The sequence below is a fragment of the Ranitomeya variabilis genome, chromosome 7 (assembly GCF_051348905.1).
Source record: "Ranitomeya variabilis isolate aRanVar5 chromosome 7, aRanVar5.hap1, whole genome shotgun sequence".
Taxonomy (NCBI): Eukaryota; Metazoa; Chordata; class Amphibia; order Anura; family Dendrobatidae; genus Ranitomeya; species Ranitomeya variabilis.
In genome coordinates, this window is record NC_135238.1 from 196885437 (window position 1) to 196907852 (window position 22416).

The following is a 22416-nucleotide window of genomic DNA, read 5'->3' on the forward strand; positions in this document are numbered from 1 at the left end:
ACCACAAGGCCACAAAGGCTGCTCACAACAGCACAACCAGCATCTCATGTGTAGTCATATGCCAAGCAGCCACCCCCTCCATTAATTTGGTTGGTTGTGAGTGGCTGCCTCATCGGTATTTCTGCACCTGTGTTACCGCTATCTTTACCACATAGGTCCACTGCATCCTGATAGTGCATTTGTTTGGAGGCCTAGGCAGGTAGGCATCTCTGCCTTTTTTGCTATTTTTCTGAATTTTTGGAGGATCTCTGAATCCCCCTTTTGTGCTAGCATTGGTTAGCGTGGGGACCCGTGACGTGGGTTATGAGCTTGCGTATTTTGCCAAAATATAAACGAATACCTCACGTATTTTTTATGTGTTTTTTTGCATTTTTTCGGGTGCAGTTGGGCCCATTTTGCCTTGTAAACTGTGGTGTCTGTTCGCATGGGATGCATCTTAATAGCGCTGGGCAGCCCGCCTGAGCTAATAGAAGGGTGTCACTAATAGGCGGTTCAAATCTAAAAAACTGACCGTCACATCCAAACATGAACCAAGTGTGAACAGGTGTGAACCTAGAGTCACCAACTTGTAAACAGTCAAATAGATAAGGCAGCACACTGCAGCACTAAGAATGCAATCATGAAACATGAAAATTGAACTGCATTACTGCACTAGAAATATGAAAAATGAGAGCTTTTAGCGCACAAATTGGCCAATTCATGTGTACCTGGTAGCCACTTTACGGCATCTCTCTGGTAAAGGGGCCCCTTTTTGAAGAAGCTATTTGTGAAACGGCGCTTGTCGGGCGCAGGGGAGCCTTTAGAGCACCTTGACCTCGGCACACAGATCCGGAACATCCAGTACCCGCATTTGCAGGTAAATCACTGTCCTTGGTTATCTAGTCCTGTTTCACTGCACATAAATCAGGTAACATAGTGTCTTTATCACTCCCCAGGGATTCACAGCAGATTAATGCTACTGCTCTGGGTACATCTGTTTTTATGTTGCCACATTTAGTGAATACTACCTTTACAAAAATATACCAAGACTATGTAAATGGTCCTGTGCGCTGCACACTATTGTGCATAATTCCATGAGCTTTATGATAATTGTACCACTTAGCTCTCTGTTTTTCTGGCATAGTGCTGTATTAGCCTCCCCTGGTATTTGGAGGTTTCCGTTCCCCCTCTTTGTCTATTTTTATAATTATCTCATGTATTACACATTTTTAGAACAAGTTTCACAATAAACATTTTGTTTTTACTAGTATTTTCTCTTTCACTTCATTTTTCTCTGTGGCATTTACCACTTGAGAATGTATTTTCACCTCTAGCTGGATGTCTGGCACAGCATTGCGCAAATCGTTCTAATGATTTGTGTCTTGACACTAACGCTTTAGGCTTGGTATGGGACCTCTAGTTTGACTTGCAGTTCAAAATGGATCACTACGCACCATTCTATGAATGCGTCACGACCAAGTGCTCAATGCCATAATGGGGCTTTAACAAGGGAACATCACACTGATGCTAGTCTTAGAGTTCTGGTGTCGGGTGGCATAATGTATAGTAGTTCATTCCAGGTACACTAGCAGCTCAGCTTTACATTGATTTGGCTGTGGAATCAGTGGTAGCGCCATTTCTCCAAAGTGTCTCAGGAGCCGTTTTTCAAAACGACATGGCCTTATGTTACTGTGAGCAGCCTGTGTGGCTGAAGCATAATGCCATGTCCTACAGCGCCTCCGGGCTTGTCTTCTTTCAACCTCATCAGGCTCATCATTGGTCGGAACTTACACAGAGAGCTTCGAGAGGCACAGCTTGATAATTTACCCAAGTGCACTCAGTGTGGCAGAACATTTCAGTTCATACATCAATACTGAATAAATCAATTTTTTTTTTTTTGAAATTTTGTTTCCATTTTTAATAATTTACTTATCATTAACATATCTATCAATCCTGTGATTTTCATAATTCCTGGACTTTTACTTCTTGGTGTTGCAATTTTATTGTTGAGAAATGTATATTACGCAACCAGAAGAGCAAAGTAACAAGATTTTGGACATCCCTGTGGGAATTTTTGGGAGCGTCAATCATTTATAACCATGGGAGTTCACTGGTTTCACCTATCTGTCTAACAGGTTGATCCACATCTGGACAGATAAAGGATTCAGAAGGATCTAGATAAGCTTGAACAATGGACAGTGACTAATACAATGGTATTTAACAGGGAGAAATGCAAGATTCTACATCTGGGCAAGAAAAACAAAAATGTAATCTATAGAATGGGAGGAATAGAACTAAGCAACAGCATGTGTGAAAAAGACTTGGGTACACTAATAGATCATAGACTGCAGATGAGTCAACAGTGTGATGCAGCAGCAAAAAAGGCAAATACAGTTCTAGGATGTATTAAGAAAAGCATAGAGTCTAGATCATGTTAAGTAATTATCCTTCTCTACTCCTCCTTGGTCAGGCCTCATCTGAAAAACTGGAGCAAGTTCAGAGAAGATCTACCAGGAAGGTAAGCTGACTGCAAAAGTATGTCCTACGAGGAACGGTTAAAGGATCTGGGAATGTTTAGCTTGCAACAAAGAAGTCTAAGAGGAGACTTAACAGTGGTCTACAAATATCTGAAGGGATGTCACAGTGTAGAGGGATCATTCTCATTTGCACATGGAAACATGAGAAGCAATGGAATGAGACTGAAAGGGAGAAGATACAGATTAGATATTAGAAAAATCTTTTTGACAGTGAGGGTGATCAATGAGTGGAACAGGCTGCCACAAGAGGTGGCGAGTTCTCCTTCAATGGAAGTCTTCAAACAGAGGCCGGACAGACATCTGTCTGAGATGGTTTAGTGGATCCTGCACTGAGCAGGGGGTTGGACACGATGACCCTTGAGGTCCCTCTAACTCTAACATTCTATGATTCAAGGGGCAGAAGTACTTGAAGTGAGAGCGGTTTCCTTCTGAGAATGGAATCACAGACTTTGTTTTGAGTCACTTTTCAGTCTCGGAAAAGAGCAATAATCACCAGAGTGTGTCTCTTTTCATTTTTCGTCATTGGTGGTAGTCTCAGGACCCAAACACCCACCAGAACCCATACACTATGACATGTCAAACAATTTCCAAAAGTTCTTCGGTAAATATGTAAGAAAACTGTCTAGTAAGAGCAACCAAAAAGGGTGGTCACATGTTGTGAATTTGGATTCTGGGCTCCCCCGGTGGCTACTGGTGGAATTGAACTGGTGTCTTCATCTTCTCTGTTCACCTGTTCCCATCAAGATGTGGGAGTCGCTATATAACCTTGCTGCTCTGTTAGTTTCTTGCCGGTCAACAATGTTATCAGAAGCCTCTCTGTGCTTGTTCCTGCTCCTAGACAACTACTAGATAAGTTGGACTCTTGTCCATGTTTGTTTTTGCATTTTGTTCCAGTTCACAGCTGTAGTTTCGTTACTGTGTCTGGAAAGCTCTTGTGAACGGGAATTGCCACTCTGGTGTTATGAGTTTATGCCAGAGTTTTAAAGTAATTTCTGGATGGTGTTTTTGATAGGGTTTTCAGCTGACCATGAAAGTGTCCTTTCTGTCTTCTGCTATGTAGTAAGTGGACCTCAAATTTGCTAAACCTATTTTCATACTACGTTTGTTATTTCATCTCAACTCACCGCCAATACATGTGGGGGGCCTCTGTCTCCTTTCGGGGTATTTCTCTAGAGGTGAGCTAGGACTAATATTTTCCTCTGCTAGCTTTATTTGGTCCTCCGGCTGGGCTGGGCATCTAGAATCAACGTAGGCATGCTACCCGGCCACTGCTAGTTGTGCGTTAGGTTTAGTTCATGGTCAGCTCAGTTCCCATCTTCCAAGAGCTAGTTCCTATATATGCTTATGCTATGTTCTCTTGCCATTGAGATCATGACAGTTTGACCGGCCAGCAAAGTGTTAATTGTTTGGGCTGAAGCAGGAGAAAAAGAAGTGTTGAAGGGAAATTTTTTTTTTTTTTTTTTTTTTTTCCCCTCAGAGTTTTGCTGCCTAGCCCTTAATTGCTGTCTAGCTGCTTCTTACCTCCTCTTAACCCTTGAATGGCTCTGTGTCCACCTGTTTGTAATGGATCTTCAGAGTGTAACTGCAGGTTTGAATAATCTCGCCACGAAGGTACAAAATTTGCAAGATTTTGTTTGTCATGCACCTGTATCTGAGCCGAGAATTCCTTTGCCGGAATTTTTCTCGGGGAATAGATCCGGGTTTCAGAATTTTCGAAATAATTGCAAATTATTTTTGTCTCTGAAATCTCGCTCTGCCGGAGACCCTGCACAGCAGGTCAGGATTGTGATTTCCTTGCTCCGGGGCGACCCTCAAGACTGGGCTTTTTCATTGACACCAGGGGATCCTGCGTTGCTCAATGTGGATGCGTTTTTTCTGGCATTGGGGTTGCTTTATGACGAACCTCATTTGGAGCTTCAGGCAGAAAAAACTTTGATGTCCCTATCTCAGGGGCAAGATGAAGCGGAAATTTACTGCCAAAGATTCCGTAAATGGTCTGTGCTTACTCAGTGGAATGAGTGCGCCCTGGCGGCGACTTTCAGAGAGGGTCTCTCTGATGCCATTAAGGATGTTATGGTGGGGTTCCCTGTGCCTGCGGGTCTGAATGAGTCCATGACAATGGCTATTCAGATCGATAGGCGTTTGCGGGAGCGCAAACCAGTGCACCATCTGGCGGTGTCCACTGAGAAGTCGCCAGAGAGTATGCAGTGTGATAGAATTCTGTCCCGAAGCGAGCGGCAGAATTTTAGACGGAAAAATGGGTTGTGTTTCTATTGTGGTGATTCTACTCATGTTATATCAGCATGCTCTAAGCGCACTAAAAAGCTTGGTAAATCTGTTTCCATTTGCACCTTACCGTCTAAATTTATTCTATCTGTGACCCTGATTTGCTCTTTGTCATCTATTACCACGGACGCCTATGTCGACTCTGGCGCCGCTTTGAGTCTTATGGATTGGTCCTTTGCCAAACGCTGTGGGTATGATTTAGAGCCTTTGGAGACTCCTATTCCTCTGAAGGGGATTGACTCCACCCCATTGGCTAATAATAAACCACAATACTGGACACAAGTAACTATGCGTATTAATCCGGATCACCAGGAGATTATTCGCTTTCTGGTGCTGTATAATCTACATGATGATTTGGTGCTAGGATTGCCTTGGCTGCAATCTCACAACCCAGTCCTCGACTGGAGAGCTATGTCTGTGTTGAGCTGGGGATGTAAGGGGGCTCATGGGGATGTACCTGTGGTTTCCATTTCATCATCCATTCCCTCTGAAATTCCTGAGTTCCTGTCTGACTATCGTGACGTCTTTGAAGAATCCAAGCTTGGTTCGTTACCTCCGCACCGAGAGTGCGATTGTGCCATAGATTTAATTCCGGGTAGTAAATACCCAAAGGGTCGTTTATTTAATCTGTCTGTGCCTGAACATGCTGCTATGCGAGAATATATAAAGGAGTCCTTGGAAAAGGGACATATTCGTCCATCGTCATCTCCCTTAGGAGCCGGTTTTTTCTTTGTGTCAAAAAAAGACGGCTCTTTGAGACCATGTATTGATTATCGGCTTTTGAATAAAATCACTGTTAAATATCAATACCCATTGCCGTTGCTGACTGATTTGTTTGCTCGCATAAAGGGGGCCAAGTGGTTCTCTAAGATTGACCTTCGTGGGGCGTATAATTTGGTGCGAATCAGGCAGGGGGATGAGTGGAAAACCGCATTTAATACGCCCGAGGGCCACTTTGAGTATTTAGTGATGCCTTTTGGTCTTTCTAATGCTCCGTCAGTTTTCCAGTCCTTTATGCATGATATTTTTCGCGATTATTTGGATAAATTTATGATTGTGTATCTGGATGATATTCTGATTTTTTCGGATGACTGGGACTCTCATGTCCAGCAAGTCAGGAGGGTTTTTCAGGTTTTGCGGTCTAATTCTTTGTGTGTGAAGGGTTCTAAGTGTGTTTTTGGGGTACAGAGGATTTCCTTTTTGGGATATATTTTTTCCCCCTCTTCCATTGAAATGGATCCTGTCAAGGTTCAAGCTATTTGTGATTGGACGCAGCCCTCTTCTCTTAAGAGTCTTCAGAAATTTTTGGGCTTTGCTAACTTTTATCGTCGATTTATTGCTGGTTTTTCGGATATTGCTAAGCCATTGACCGATTTGACTAAGAAGGGTGCTGATGTTGCTGATTGGTCCCCTGATGCTGTGGAGGCCTTTCGGGAGCTTAAGCGCCGTTTTTCCTCTGCCCCTGTGTTGCGTCAGCCTGATGTTGCTCTACCTTTTCAGGTTGAGGTCGACGCTTCTGAGATCGGAGCTGGGGCAGTGTTGTCGCAGAAAAGTTCTGACTGCTCCGTGATGAGGCCTTGTGCCTTCTTTTCCCGTAAATTTTCGCCCGCTGAGCGGAATTATGATGTTGGGAATCGGGAGCTTTTGGCCATGAAGTGGGCTTTTGAGGAGTGGCGCCATTGGCTTGAGGGGGCCAGACATCAGGTGGTGGTATTGACTGACCACAAAAATTTGATTTATCTTGAGACCGCCAGGCGCCTGAATCCTAGACAGGCGCGCTGGTCATTATTTTTCTCTCGGTTTAATTTTGTGGTGTCATACCTACCGGGTTCTAAGAATGTTAAGGCGGATGCCCTTTCTAGGAGTTTTGAGCCTGACTCGCCTGGTAACTCTGAGCCCACAGGTATCCTTAAGGATGGAGTGGTATTGTCAGCCGTTTCTCCAGACCTGCGGCGGGCCTTGCAGGAGTTTCAGGCGGAGAGACCTGATCGTTGCCCACCTGATAAACTGTTTGTTCCTGATGATTGGACCAGTAGAGTCATCTCTGAGGTTCATTCTTCTGCGTTGGCAGGTCATCCTGGCATTTTTGGTACCAGGGATTTGGTGGCAAGGTCCTTCTGGTGGCCTTCCCTGTCACGAGATGTGCGAGGCTTTGTGCAGTCTTGTGACGTTTGTGCTCGGGCCAAGCCTTGTTGTTCTCGGGCTAGTGGATTATTGTTGCCCTTGCCTATTCCTAAGAGGCCTTGGACGCACATCTCGATGGATTTTATTTCAGATCTGCCTGTTTCTCAGAAGATGTCTGTCATCTGGGTGGTGTGTGACCGTTTTTCTAAGATGGTCCATTTGGTTCCTCTGCCCAAGTTACCTTCTTCTTCCGAGTTGGTTCCTCTGTTTTTTCAAAATGTTGTTCGTTTGCATGGTATTCCTGAGAATATCGTTTCTGACAGAGGGACCCAATTCGTGTCTAGATTTTGGCGGGCATTCTGTGCTAGGATGGGCATAGATTTATCTTTTTCGTCCGCTTTCCATCCTCAGACGAATGGCCAGACCGAGCGGATTAATCAGACCCTGGAGACATATCTGAGGTGTTTTGTGTCTGCTGACCAGGATGATTGGGTTGCTTTTTTGCCATTGGCGGAGTTCGCTCTCAATAATCGGGCCAGCTCTGCCACTTTGGTGTCCCCGTTTTTCTGTAATTCGGGGTTTCATCCTCGATTTTCCTCTGGTCAGGTGGAATCTTCGGATTGTCCTGGAGTGGATGCTGTGGTGGAGAGATTGCATCAGATCTGGGGGCAGGTGGTGGACAATTTGAGGTTGTCCCAGGAGAAGACTCAGCTTTTTGCCAACCGCCACCGTCGTGTTGGTCCTCGGCTTTCTGTTGGGGATTTGGTGTGGTTGTCTTCTCGTTTTGTCCCTATGAGGGTCTCTTCTCCTAAGTTTAAGCCTCGGTTTATCGGCCCGTATAAGATATTGGAGATTCTTAACCCTGTTTCCTTCCGTTTGGACCTCCCTGCATCCTTTTCTATTCATAACGTTTTTCATCGGTCATTATTGCGCAGGTATGAGGTACCGGTTGTGCCTTCCGTTGAGCCTCCTGCTCCGGTGTTGGTTGAGGGTGAGTTGGAGTACGTTGTGGAGAAAATCTTGGACTCTCGTGTTTCCAGACGGAGACTCCAGTATCTGGTCAAGTGGAAGGGATACGGCCAGGAGGATAATTCTTGGGTGAATGCATCTGATGTTCATGCCTCCGATCTAGTTCGTGCCTTTCATAGGGCCCATCCTGATCGCCCTGGTGGTTCTGGTGAGGGTTCGGTGCCCCCTCCTTGAGGGGGGGGTACTGTTGTGAATTTGGATTCTGGGCTCCCCCGGTGGCTACTGGTGGAATTGAACTGGTGTCTTCATCTTCTCTGTTCACCTGTTCCCATCAAGATGTGGGAGTCGCTATATAACCTTGCTGCTCTGTTAGTTTCTTGCCGGTCAACAATGTTATCAGAAGCCTCTCTGTGCTTGTTCCTGCTCCTAGACAACTACTAGATAAGTTGGACTCTTGTCCATGTTTGTTTTTGCATTTTGTTCCAGTTCACAGCTGTAGTTTCGTTACTGTGTCTGGAAAGCTCTTGTGAACGGGAATTGCCACTCTGGTGTTATGAGTTAATGCCAGAGTTTTAAAGTAATTTCTGGATGGTGTTTTTGATAGGGTTTTCAGCTGACCATGAAAGTGTCCTTTCTGTCTTCTGCTATGTAGTAAGTGGACCTCAAATTTGCTAAACCTATTTTCATACTACGTTTGTTATTTCATCTCAACTCACCGCCAATACATGTGGGGGGCCTCTGTCTCCTTTCGGGGTATTTCTCTAGAGGTGAGCTAGGACTAATATTTTCCTCTGCTAGCTTTATTTAGTCCTCCGGCTGGGCTGGGCATCTAGAATCAACGTAGGCATGCTACCCGGCCACTGCTAGTTGTGCGTTAGGTTTAGTTCATGGTCAGCTCAGTTCCCATCTTCCAAGAGCTAGTTCCTATATATGCTTATGCTATGTTCTCTTGCCATTGAGATCATGACAGTCACAACAACATCATTAGTCCAGGATCACTTACAACATGGAGAAATTCAACTTGTCTTACGGGTCAATGCCTTAACCATCCAGTGGCGGACATAACATTGGTGCAACCTATGCAGTTGCACAGGGGTCCAGTGGGTTAGGGGGTCCACTTTCATTCTTAAAAGAGTTTCCTACTATAAATTAGATTGTACATAAGGGCATAAGCTCATAAGCATTAAAGTTCACAACTACTGGTTTCTGGAGAGAAATATTTAGGTGCTGTATGATGAGCTATGGATAAGAGGGGCCCATGATCTGTTCTTGCACAGGTGCCCTCTATAGACTGTGTCCGCTCCTGTAACCATCCAAATACAAAGCCATGGCAAAATGATATTGCCTTAACATGGGGCAGTCACGTCCTTCATGCATTCTGTGGCTCATTTATCACTTAGTTCACAAAATAATCTTCAGTGGAAGATCAATGAAGGACCACGACAGTGGGAGCATTGGTTTTAGTACAGACTATTCATTGGTAGTAGACATCTTTCCTATTACAGTTAAAGTGTTGACAATCTAATGGAGTGTTGATTTATACATTTAACCCCTTCCTGATATTGGACACACTGGTACATCCAATGTCGGGTCCTTTTCTTTGGTGCAGGCTCAGGAGCTGAGTCCGCATCTTTTAAAGCAGATGATGGCTGTGTTATACAGCTATCATCTGGTCCTAACAGCCGCCGATGGAGCTGAACTCTGTCCACTGCTTTTAACTCCTTAAATGCCCTGTTAATCACTGACGGCGGCATTTACAGTACACTCTGCCAAGCGCACATCGTCCCCAAGCAACGCAACCGCGAAGAGCAAATGGATTCCTATGTCAGCAGGGAACTGCTAGGATCTCCATGCTTGCCATTATGATCTCCATACTCCATGATCTCCATACGATCAGCTAAGATTTCCATGCTTGAAGTCCGGCCTGTGGAGATGCCGCTCTTGCAAATCATGTTACTCACCCCCAGAGACATAAAATCATGATTAGTGGGACGATTAGTTGAGGAGGAGAAAGAAACACCCCATCGACTAGTCGCCCACTAATTTGCATTTCCCTGGCCAAAATAACTAAACAAAAGAAAAAAAAACAAATGGAAGCAGTATAAACAGTGGAATAAAGACATGGGGTTGATTTGTGGGACATAGGAAAGTTGTCAGGTCCCCTTTAAATAAAAAAATAAAAAAATGGATGATTAGTATTGATGTAATTGTATTGAACTGGATTAAGTAAATTGCCAGGTCTTTTTTATGAACGAACGCAGGAAGACCACCCCCCCCCCAAACAAACAAAAAAAAATCGCGTTATTTTTGCAATTTCCCCACAATAAAGTTTACTTTCCTGTTTTCCAATATATTGCATGGTAAAATAGATTGTGCCATTCAAAAGTACAAATCATCCTGCAAAAAATAAATTCTCATATGGTTATGCTAACTGTCAAATAAAAAAAAAACAAAAAAAAAACTTATGGCTCTTGGGAGAAAAGGGAGGAAAAAATTAAAACGTGAAAATGGAAAATCGCCACGTCAGTAATGGGTTAATATGTCATAGATTTCCCAGTGCTACAAATGTACTGTACCATACGTTCATGTGGATCATCTGTCTCGGAAGCCTTATCTAACAGTTCACTGTATTCCAGCTCTTCACAAAGGTGCTGTAAGGTATTCAGTGGCTCATTCAATTCTACAGGCATGGAAACTTTGGACAAGTCTTTGCCAATGTTATTCCTCAGAATATTCCATAGATTGATATTGCTGGTATCTGGCGACGGAGTAGGTAGACTTGTTCTTCGTCCTGTTCGGAACGCACCACCTAAAAGTTCTCCATTGAGAACTGGAAGACAAAACCGAAATTTAACTAGAAGCAACAAAATTTGCAAGTATGGAATATTCAATAGCAAAAAAAACAAAAAAAACAACTGAATATATATTGTTGTAGAAAACTGATACAACTGATATAGAAGTTGACAAGATACAAAGACAACATAAAAAGATCGTATCAGAAGTTTAAGTGAGAATTACTTTGACGGGACACGTTATCGGCAACACTGGTGTTGTCTTCAGAGATGTTATCACTGACATCACTGATGTAGGATTCATCATCTGATGCCTAAAAGCAAAAAAACAAACATAATAAACATCTTATTACCTTACTGCAATTTATTTAGTGTATGGAGCCAATGTTACAATTTATTTAATTTTTTTTTCTCAGTGGTATTTCTCATCTCCCATATCTACAAGTGTCCCATGTTCTTGGGATCAGAGTGGATTCAATAAATAGAACCACCATAGTTCTAAAGAATGCCAGAAGCAAGACGGCGCATGGCAAGACGGAAGGGAGGGGAAGCTCTGTCACTAAAGAAAGAATAAAGGGGGACACACCTGACACTTTGTCCTACGCAACCTTAAGCTCCCTAGCGTCCCTAGACGGGTTCTTTCACCCCATGTGGCGATCACATTCTTAATCCCTGTCTTACCCTTAGAACAACCCTGACTATTGCGTGGGGCAGCAGGAACTCTAGTCCTGCTCTAACACAATGACACAAAGGGAAACAGACAAGGATAAAAGAAAACCATAATCACTCAACACACTCCCAGACTACAGAAAGGGAGAAGGAAAATGAATAGGTGAGGCTAACCAAACAGGAGATAAGGTAGAGGAAGACACTCAAACAAGCTTCCAAACAGATATCTCCAGAGACGACTCCTATACGACCTCTCTTCAAACAGCTCACACCACCAGCTCCAAACCAGGCTATAGCAAGCTATCACTGGCAACTACTCAAGCTAAGAGGTGAGTATTGAAATCATAGGGGAGTGAAGAAAATCAGAACAGCTGAGAAAATTCTAGATGAGAGTTCTAAGGAGAACAGAACTGTCTAACCCTTACAACAACAGAGCAAGGAACATCTGCACAGCTAACTAAAAGGAAAAGCAGATCCAACCAGAGCAGGTGCACATGTAGCCAGACACCGCAATCTTCTGACCTCTCATGGATATCCCTGTGACAGGTGCTCTTGGTTTGATAACTCATATACGTAAATGACAGAAACTCTTAATTAAATGTGAAAAATGGCACCGAAATGGATTCCACAGTGATGACAAAATGGCAAGTGACCAGATGCTATTGAGATCATATCACACGTGCTCCCGCCACAATGGTGATGTACACATTAAGAATAGTTAAAATAGGACCTGTCACCAGGTCAAAAGCAGTCAGTTTTTGCTCTTATTTATTCCCTCTGCTCCCCTGAGTATTACATTTTTTTTAATCTGCCATATGGTTCCAGAGATATATTTTTTTATCTACGGTAGTTTAAAACGTTATGGCCTTTAAGAAAGGGGTGTGGCTTACAGGATTCTCTGTGGGTGTGTCTTTAGGCTACTCTGCATTATTACCCTGTGAGCCACACCCTCTTGTAAAGACCATAAAAATTAGAAGTCAATAAACCACCCTATATCTCTGAAACCATATGGGGAATATTCAAAAAGCTAAAAAATGGAATGCTCAATGTAGCAGCGGGAATAAAAATAAATAAATAAATGGTTGCTTTAGGTCCTTTTTAAAAAAAAAATTTATATCCACATTTATAAATAAAGCCATTTTCTACAGGAGAGAAGGAACAGAACTATAGTCTTTCACATTGGTAATCCTCTGGAACCATAAAAACAACTGTGCTGAACAGGGCTAAACAACATAATGAAAATGAAAAATAACTTCCAGGCTATCGTGGCTTCATCTATTGGTCAAACACATTTATTTTCTATAATTTTATTAGCTAAAAAATCTTAATGTCTTAATAGCTTAATTAATTAATTACCTTAGAGTATTTGCTACAATTATCCTATATCAAATTTACGTTTTGCACTGTAATCTTAACATCCTGGAATTCACGTAAATCACTAACATTACATACCTCATTCTCTGAAGAGCTGGCAGAGAGAAGAACCTCCTGAGCATCAAAGAATTCAGACACGGATTCCGACATGGACAACCTGCCCTCATTAGAGACCTGTGGGGATAGAGGCAGATTGACATGGATTTGCTCTCCAGGCTGCAGTGGGAATAAGAAATACATATGAACTGTCAAGGCATGGAGTAATCATGGAGCACAGTCAAATGTTGTACTGTGAAAGCACATGTAGAAATAATTCGCAGGACTCCGGTCCATCAGCCAAGTCACTAATCCGTGACTACGCAAAGGACGTTTCGCCAGTCCGGCTAATCAAAAGAAGAGCAGACAACGCCGGGAGGTAAGGAGAGTCGCAGTCCTCCCATTCAGCAGTCCCATTACTGACCTGGCCAATGGACTCGAGTCCTGCAAATCGTGTCTCCCATCTCTACTGTTAACTTATTCTGCAGCCAGCTATGTACAGTGATACATAGAGGCTGCAGATGCCAAACAGTGCTCAATTTTTTTTACGAAACCCTATTACAAATATTATTTTCAGAAGAAGATACAAGCATTTAAAAGAGTGCCCATATCCTAAAAATGTACAAGAACATTACTGTTAATAACCCCAATGCTTTTAGTTAGATTTTTTCCGAACGCAGGTTGAGTCAAATTTTTTATGTTTTTCTAACTTTTCTACATTTTTCTAACCTGTAAAATAGAAAAGAAACCTTATGGATCCCTTCATAGTCAATGTACGTCAGTTCGCTAGATTCCTTACATTTCTTATATTTCATATATTAGACGTTATGGTGTCTGGGAGTTCAGTGTCCACTATTCTCACGGTGCCCAAATCGGCTTCTAGATAATTATTAAACATTTCATTAACTCCTGATGAATTGTGAATTCTTAGCGTCTGAATCCAAAATAAACATTAGGTCAATAAAAATGAGATAATGGATGAAATCAATAATAGTAATAAGAATAAGCCTAAATAACCTTTCATAGCAACTATATCTCGCAGGTCGAGGAAATGTTTTACAATGTGTACTGTAGCATCATTTACACAAGCTGCAGGGAGCGGAGGACTAATTACTAAATGTCAATATATGATTAAATATTTGATTTTGCATAAAAGTCTAATTTAAAGGAGCATTTTAGCAAACAATCATCAGAAACAGTGTCAGACTGGATTAGCAAAGGTTCATCAGTAACATTGATTCTTGGGGCCCACTGTTCAGCTACATGCAAAAACAACCAGACCCTAGTACACAAATTTACTTTTTCTTCTATGTAATATTAATTTGGCTATCTTGTTTCATGAATGATTAGATTATACCTTTTTATGAAAATTGTGAATCAAGTGTAATAGCACGACTGATCAGCACTTTTTCACAGGGGCCCACCAGAGGATTCTCCTGCTCCCCCGTGGGCCAGTCCGAGCCTGATCAGAAATTATCTAAGATGAAGGCGCCTAAAATTAACTTGTTACAGAAAGCACCATTATACTAGAGTACCCGCAAGACACTAAGAACGCTAAAATAACAGTGCAGTTCTACTGATGGTCGTAAAAGGGTAGAATAAATTAGGAGGTTTCAAGAAAGCCTTAGACTTTGTCATGTAGCCAATTTGGTGATCCATTTAGGTAATTGTCTTAAAATAAAATGTCAAATTTTACTAGGGCACATGGACATGATAAAAGAAGAATCACACCTAGTTCCCCCCTTATATGAGACAAAACAGAAAGAAGCTCTGCAGAAGAAAAAATGAATGGACACCTTAAGAAGGGCGGTCTGATGTTCCTTCTTCAGGATCGCACAACTCCTTTGACTCCCGGATTCTTGATTGCTTGGTGCGATGCATTCCTGAAAATTGACAGTTTGGACCAACTGTATGGTTGCAAATAAAGGCCCGAAATATGAGCTCTCCCATGCGGCAAGCAGAGGCAGAGCTTTGGAGGAGTGCAGGAAGAGAGAAGCTGGCCAGGTAAAGCGATCCGGACAGCTTCAGAGCAGCGTTTGCTGCCTCTAAAGGAGTACAAGCTTGTCAGCTTGTACTCCCTGCCTAGAAACATGACCACCTCTGATAAAGTCCAGAAGTGTCCAGTAACCTAGGCAATATGCTGCAAGCTAAAAAAAAAATAAAAATCCCTTCATTCTTCAGAACAGAAAAGATTTTTAGCAAGAAGTAAATTGCTTTTAAGTTTTCTGGAATCCACTACCCCAGAAGCTCCAATTAATACCTAGCCTCCACATTTTTAAGCGGGCTTTAAAAACACATCTCTTTAGACAGACTTATCACCTAAATTCACCAACCTAGCTTTCCCGTTCCCTCTTTCTAATTTTTCCTCATAATCTGCTCCCTCCTACTCATCTGTCTCCACATCCTCCATGCACCCAATAGCACTTAGCAACTACACTAAGACAGATACTGGCTGGTGACCGGATCATGCAGCTTCATATCATAACCCCTATTTATTATAATGATGGCACTTCTTACCTATTGTGTCCCCCTATTTCCCTATAGTAAGGGGGACCCTCACATGAGAAGGGAACAGTTGAGCACATACAGAGTGAGTGCATGAGACAGTAACAATCATGATTTCTGATTGCAAACAGGAGACACTGGCAAAACATCAGGAAACGAATAAACTACACTCAGTTGTTCCTTGCTAACCAATTCAAGAGATGCTCCTCATAGTCACAGTAGGACCTCAAAGACTTAAAAGTTAAAGAAAAGGAATAAAATAATAACCTAGTGTATGTATATGGTAGTATATTGGACACATAGCGTATTTGTGCACTTGTGCATTAATTTAATACTTAAGGTGTGCAAGCCTTATCTTTTCTTTTCTGTGTGTCGTATATATCGAGGGTGCGGCCCCCTCCAGGTCTCGGCACCCTTGTCCATCCATCTTTCCCACATAAGGATTTAATTGCAAGCTAAGCCTCATTTCCTTTTCACTTTCCATTCACATAAGGCTGTTTTGGCACAAAGAGAGGAAGGACATTTTTTGTTTAAGGACCATCCATATTAAAAGGTCACCTTGACGTGGTTGGATGGCTTTTGCGCTCTTTGATAAAAAAAAAAATGCCACCAAAGTACCTTTGCGTTTTTTACGTTTCACATCAATACTGGCGTTCATTAGTCACAGTGTGCTAACACATCGTGTATGTATATAAAAATAATAACCTCATCTGGGCTTGATATTATGTTGACACTGACAACCTGGTCGGAGATGACAGACTCGGTATGTATTCTGTTAAGACGACTCCTCAACTCAGAGTTGTGGTTCAGCGCCTGCAAGATAAAATTCCAAAGTGAATCAAAGTTTTGGGGATTTTGTTATCAAGACCTATATTTTTAACTCAAAGTGGTTATCCAACCATGAAAATAATTTTTAAGAAGCACTCAGAATGCTACAAACAAAAGCATACAGCAGCACTCTGTAGGCACGAATATGTATGCAAACACTCAATATATGAAATTTGGACTGCACTACTGCTATATAGAATATACCATACTTTAAATTGGCCACTTCATGTGTGGCCCTCCACACTAGCTTTATTGGTTCGGAGGTGCTGGTCAGTTTTTTTTTTGTAGATTACTATTTGAGGTTGTGACTGCCTCTTTTTCTGACATTGCACTACTCATATCAACCTAAGGCTGCTTTTAATTAGTGCAGGACCCTATCTGCCCTTGAAATTGTAGGCTTGTAGCCCAAGAGACAAATTTCAAAAATTGGCATTCTTATGTCCTGAAAACAAGAAACACCTTACCGTGGCATTCAGGTACATATGAATTGGCCAATTTATGCGCTAAGCTTTCTCAATTTTTCATATTTCTAGTGCAGTAATGCAATTCCATTTTCATATTTCATGTTTGCAAGCTATGGCACTACAGAGTGTTGCCTTATTTATTTTATAGCCCAGGAGAGGCCTGAATGATAAATATTAAGCTAGGGTCCCATCAAAGATAGGTCGCCTTGTCGTGGCTGGTGGGCTCTCTTGAATTTGTAATGCTAATGACTTTAATTTTTATAAGTATGTTCTATAAAGCAGTAATACAGTTCAAATTTCTTGTATCAATCTTTGCACAGGCTGTTGTATATGCTCTTATTAGAATATTATGCAGTCATGGCAGCTTGCACCTGTTCACACTAGCTTTATTCTGTTCAGCCAGGTTTTGTTTTTGTTTTTTTTCTACTACCAGAATGCTGTAAAAAGAAAAGCAAAAAAAAAAACTCATCTCACAGATTTCGCCCGCTTCCCCGACTGGGGGTCACCAATCCAGGTGATTAAAAGAAAAAAAAAAAATCAGGGCTAGACAACCCATTTAATCAAAATATGGAATGGTTAGGTCAGATAAACATTGCATTTCAGCACCTTTACTGTTTATACATTGTCATTTAATCCCCCCCAGACACAGATTACATTTTTAGACTCCAAACCAAAAAACACATTAAAAATACAGTAATAAAGGTCCAACCATGTTATTGTGTGTTCCCGCAAGGGCTTGGACGGTCCTGTCTTTACACAGACTAGTTGACAGCAGCAAGTTAAATGGAATCTGTAAGGGGAAATTTAATACTGAAACGAGTAATGTGGCTATATAGATCCTAGTAAAACAATGAAAACGAGAGCTGTTATTTAGTAATCAGTGCAAATTAGCCTGTAAGTGCATTGGGGGCGGTGTCGATTCATGCAAAGTCTACTGACACGCCCCAATGCACTTCCAGGACAATTTGCATGGGGCTTTAGTGTTTGATTTCTCATTCTTGCCCTAGGACATATACAGCCATAGTTTTATCGGCCTCACTCACATGCTCATGTTTGAACAGATACGTGAAAAATTGGTACCGGTGTCATCGGTGTTGTGCACAAGTGTGCCATTAGTGGTTTTCACAGAAATAAATAAATGACAAAGCTTCTCCTATCCACAACACAGATGGCACACGGTCTGTACACTGATGCCATCCGTGGGCTGTACCTGCTTTCCACGGACCTAAAGATTCGCATTGGCTCTTTACATCCATGCTGCCAGAAAAAAACGGACATGTGAACAGCACCTGAATAAGGCCCAAGTCTGTGTTCATTTTTATAAGTTTTTTTGTGCCAACGCCATTATTGAAAGCAACATAGGAAACATATAAGTATTTTTTTTTAATACTCTTACTTTGGCTGAAAATCCACTTTTGGCCTAATGCTGCTTACAAGAACGATAACAAATCTGCTCGGTTTAAGCAAGAACCAAACCATTTCCAGTTCCCTGAAGCTGCCTGCAGCAGAGCCCTAGTACGACTCTGCTGATCACTGCCACTGCTGCCTATAAACTACATGCACAGACCCATTGATACAGACTTATTAGCAAAGATAAACATGTATAATAAAAGAGCTACTGCAGAACTGCAATGGGTTTCACGGTTTTAGACATCAGACTGCAGTAACTGGCATGAAGAGGGCTGCTGTACGTTTAGGCCCGGTAAGAGGATGCAGAGGGTTTCTACCTGCATGGATCACAACATTTAATGTAATACTGAATCCCAACATGTTTCGCACTCGGCATATGGCTGAAGTTCAGCAGAAGGGGCCCCAATAATTAGTTTCTTTAGCTCTGATGTGGAAAGGTGTCTTGTAACCCGAGATTAAACGTACCTGAGAAAGTGACTGTCTGAGGCGTGTAATCTGTGTGGTGTTGTGGTTGCTGTAATCCTGTTCAGAAACCATCTGCTTCATTTTTTCCTTCTCAATTGCAATTGTGTTATAGGCAGATTTCAGGAGCGAATGGACTGGAAACGAAAAAATGACTGGATTAAAATCTAGTGTGTAATATTTATTTTGCTCGCTTATATAGCGCCATTAATTGCACAGCAGTATACAGACTTCATCATCCCTGCCCCCATTGGGACTCACAATCTAAACTCCCTATCAGTATGCCTGTGGCGTTTGGGAGGAAACCGGAGATCCCGGAGGAAACCAATGCAAACATGGGGAGGACAAACTTCTTGCAGATGGTGGGATTTGAACTCAGGATCCCCCCAAAAAATCCTAAAAAAAAAAAAAAACTTGAAAAAAATATTTTTTTCCAGAATTTTTTACAATATTAAAACAGTCAGCCGATTACATGCTGGAAGCTCTTAAAAGTGGTAACCTAACTTGATCTAGTTTTGCAGTCTGTAATTTGCCAGGTGCTTCGGCCAATAAGGGCAGTATAGGAAGTCTATGGGCTTGTACATGATTCTGAAAACGCACATGATCGTTAAGAGTCTCAGGATCAGGACTACCACAAATCGACAATACTTAAAAAGGGTTCTTCAAGAATGAATGTAATAAAATTGTCCCCATCACATAATTCAAACGGCAGCCCATACTAGTCATGCGTTAGGACGGGCTGCAGTCTGAAGAAACACAACTCCCGAGACCTGTGTCTCAACTGACAGAACAGCTGTATTGTAAGCACACATTACGGTGAAGTGCTGTAACAGGAGAAGAAATAAATCTTCTAGCTGACTGTGCCCAAAGGATATTTTCTCCAGTCTCAGTCCTCCATTTGCAGTCAGTCGGACAAGTAGATTTACTTCTTCTGCCACAGCCCTTCTCCTCAGATCAAGGACACTGACGCGAGACATAGGATAGGCCATCTGAATTTAGTGATTACATTCTTAGAGAACCCTTTTCAAATATCTGCTCATCTAGAGGTAGAAGTTCATTACGGAAGTACAGTACATTATTAGTTATCCACTAATACATATTCATCATCAGAATCACTTTCTTGAAAACCATAATCCAAAATTAAAGAAAACTGAACAAATGAAGTGGTGAAGACATTCCTTATGATTCTCTGATACAAACATCAGCAGAATACAAGTGTTTATGGCAACGTCCATCCTACTATTGGCGCATGTTTGATCATCACATCACTAACGTGACAGTAAAGGGAGCAACAAAAACAATATACCCGATAGCATGCAATCTTATAATACAATACGGAACCCAGATGTGGAGTCAAGTCCCTGTAGATCCATTTCTTAACAAAATAAGACTCCTTTAAAAGGTAATCTGTCAGCAAGTTCAATCCCCAAAACTTCATATCAAGAATACAGGTCTTTGAAATGTATATCCATCAACACTTTTATATCTTCTATCTATCGCAGCATTTCTAAGAAACGTAAATGAGGCATTAAAGTGCCAGGCAAAAAAAAACCGACAGTGAGCCATCAATCAAGTTTAAAACGCTGGTGTTAGGCGGGGAAACAAGTTCAGGAGGCATAGGCTTGAGAAGTGCTCTGCCACAGGCAAAGCACTTAATGCCCAATTTGCATTTGACTTCAAAACTTAATTTCTCGAGAATGCAGCAACAGATAGAAGACATCTTTGTGTTGATGGATTTAGGTTTCAAAGACCTGAATGTCAATATGTGCTGTTTGGGGACATTGACCTTACTGACAGATTCCCTTTAAGGATTATATTGGCATAAAAAATGCAACAACTATAATCTACAATCTGTATCATCTATAGATTGTGTCTAGTATTGAGGCTCAGTTACAATAGAGTGAGTGTGGCTGAGCTGCACTACTTCACACAACTGGTGGACAGGTATGGAGCGTTTTTTGTAGCAGCCATCTTTTTTTTAACAGTGAATATAATGGAGCGGCTGCAGATAGCTGCTCCTGTTTGCTTCAGCAATAAAACGTTAAAATACAATTCAATCTTTATAAATTGAAGCACATTCTTTTATGACATACAATGACTATTTGACCACACTCTACTAGATAAAATAAGGAACATCTACTGCTTTCTCCAAATTTACCTTTCTGTGCTAATAAGCAAAATTCCTCTTGCAGCTTGGTATAATCAGATGCAAACTCCAGGGCATCAGCTACATGACTTGGAGGATTCTGGAACTCAACATCTGCATAGAGGTTAGGGTTGGAGGCGTGCAGTCGAATCGGGGACATTGAGGCGCTGAGAGGTACCTAGGAAAAATAAACTATTAAACCAGTAAGTTATGGAGCATTGGTTAATATTTATCATGCTTGACTGTATAGTGTCAACATGTTTTATGCAGCGCTTTACAGACATTATCACTGTCCCCATTGGGGCTCACAATTTAGATTCCCCATCAGTAAGTCTTTGAAATGTTGGAGGAAAATGGAAAACCCAGAGGAAACCCATGCAAACACTGGGAGAAGATACAAACTCCTTGCAGACGTCCTTGGAGGAATTTGTTGGAAAGTAAACAGTGCTAACCACGGAGCCGCCATTCTCAATGCCAATCTGCTCAACTTACAAATTATATATATCCTATGTTACCTTGTTAAATATTTTATTACTACTCTGACCAGAATTGACCTGAAAGTATAATATAGAAAATTCATTTATATTTTATTAGAATATTATTGATTGCTGCGCCTGTAAGCTCCAGGCATGGATGCTTCTCAGTTAAAATAATCCCCCTAACCACCGTTAGACTCCTAAAGCAAAAAATTGAATTACTTACTTATGTTCATGTATAAAAAAATGTGAGTTGTTAAAATTTCAACTTCAACTCTGTATTGGCACAGGCCTGTAAGTATAATTCAGTGCCTGCTATAAAACAGTACCCCGAGGGGGACTTTGGGATAGTGTTCAATCCTTAGAAATAATACTTTTCAACCATCCCGGATTTTGTCAGGACAGCCTTCAAGGAAGAGGTGTCAAACTGCATTCCTCGAGGGCCGCCAACAGGTCATGTTTTCAGGATTTCCTTGTATTGCACAGGTGATAATTTAATCACCTGCACAGAATGATTCCAGCACCTTGTGGAATGCTAAGGAAATCCTGAAAACATGACCTGTTGGTGGCCCTCGAGGAATGCAGTTTGACACCTCTGCTTCAAGGAATGTCCCTCTAGATCACATGAAGTAATTATCCCCCTCTACTCCTCCTTGGTCAGGCCTCATCTAGAATACTGTGTCCAGTTCTGGGAACCACATTTAAAAAAAAAGACATCGAAAAACTGGAGCAAGTTCAGAGAAGAGCTATCAGGATGGTGAGCGGTCTGTAAACTATGTCCTACGAGGAACAATGTTTAGCTTGCAATAAAGAAGGCTAAGAGGGGACTTAATAGCTGTCTACAAATATCTGAAGGGCTGTCACATTGTAGAAGGATTTTCTTTATTCTCATTTGCACATGGAAACACGAGAAGCAATGGAATGAAACTGAAGGGGAGGAGATACAGATCAGATATTAGAAAAAACTTGTTTGACAGTGATGGTGATCAATGAGTGGAATAGGCTGCCACGAGAGGGGGTGAGTTCTCCTTCAATGGAAGTCTTCAAACAGAGGCTGGACAGACATCTGTCTGAGATGTTTAGTGAACACTGCATTGAGCAGGGGGTTGGACGCGATGACCCTGGAGGTCCCTTTCAAGTATAATATTCTCTGATTCAAACTGTCACAAAACGCGTCACCAAATCTTGCGTAAGGCAGACATTTTGGGGGCATCTACAGTTTGTTTTGTAAGCGTTTTTGGAGGCAGGGATTAAATGTCCAGACTTTTACATTTTGAAAGATGGTACGTATGATTGATACATCTATCCATGACTAAGACCCATTTAATAATATCGTTCCAAAATGCGTAAGATCAGAAG

The 22416-nt window shown here is 41.7% G+C and overlaps 1 protein-coding gene across 7 annotated transcripts in view; it reads right to left on the reverse strand.

Moving 5' to 3' along the window:
- Positions 1-22416, reverse strand: part of OSBPL6 (oxysterol binding protein like 6) — a 242647-nt gene that overhangs the window by 21419 nt on the left and 198812 nt on the right. For 2 of the 7 annotated variants that reach the window (XM_077272614.1, XM_077272611.1), the window contains 7 exons: positions 20594-20759; positions 18439-18572; positions 17273-17353; positions 15977-16084; positions 12809-12946; positions 10914-11001; positions 10472-10725 (listed from right to left, as the gene is read on the reverse strand). In XM_077272614.1, the coding sequence (XP_077128729.1) occupies positions 10472-10725; positions 10914-11001; positions 12809-12946; positions 15977-16084; positions 17273-17353; positions 18439-18572; positions 20594-20759 (969 nt within the window). The remainder of the gene's footprint in view (positions 1-10471; positions 10726-10913; positions 11002-12808; positions 12947-15976; positions 16085-17272; positions 17354-18438; positions 18573-20593; positions 20760-22416) is intronic. The other 5 variants (XM_077272617.1, XM_077272613.1, XM_077272618.1 and 2 more) reach the window with 3 other exon arrangements.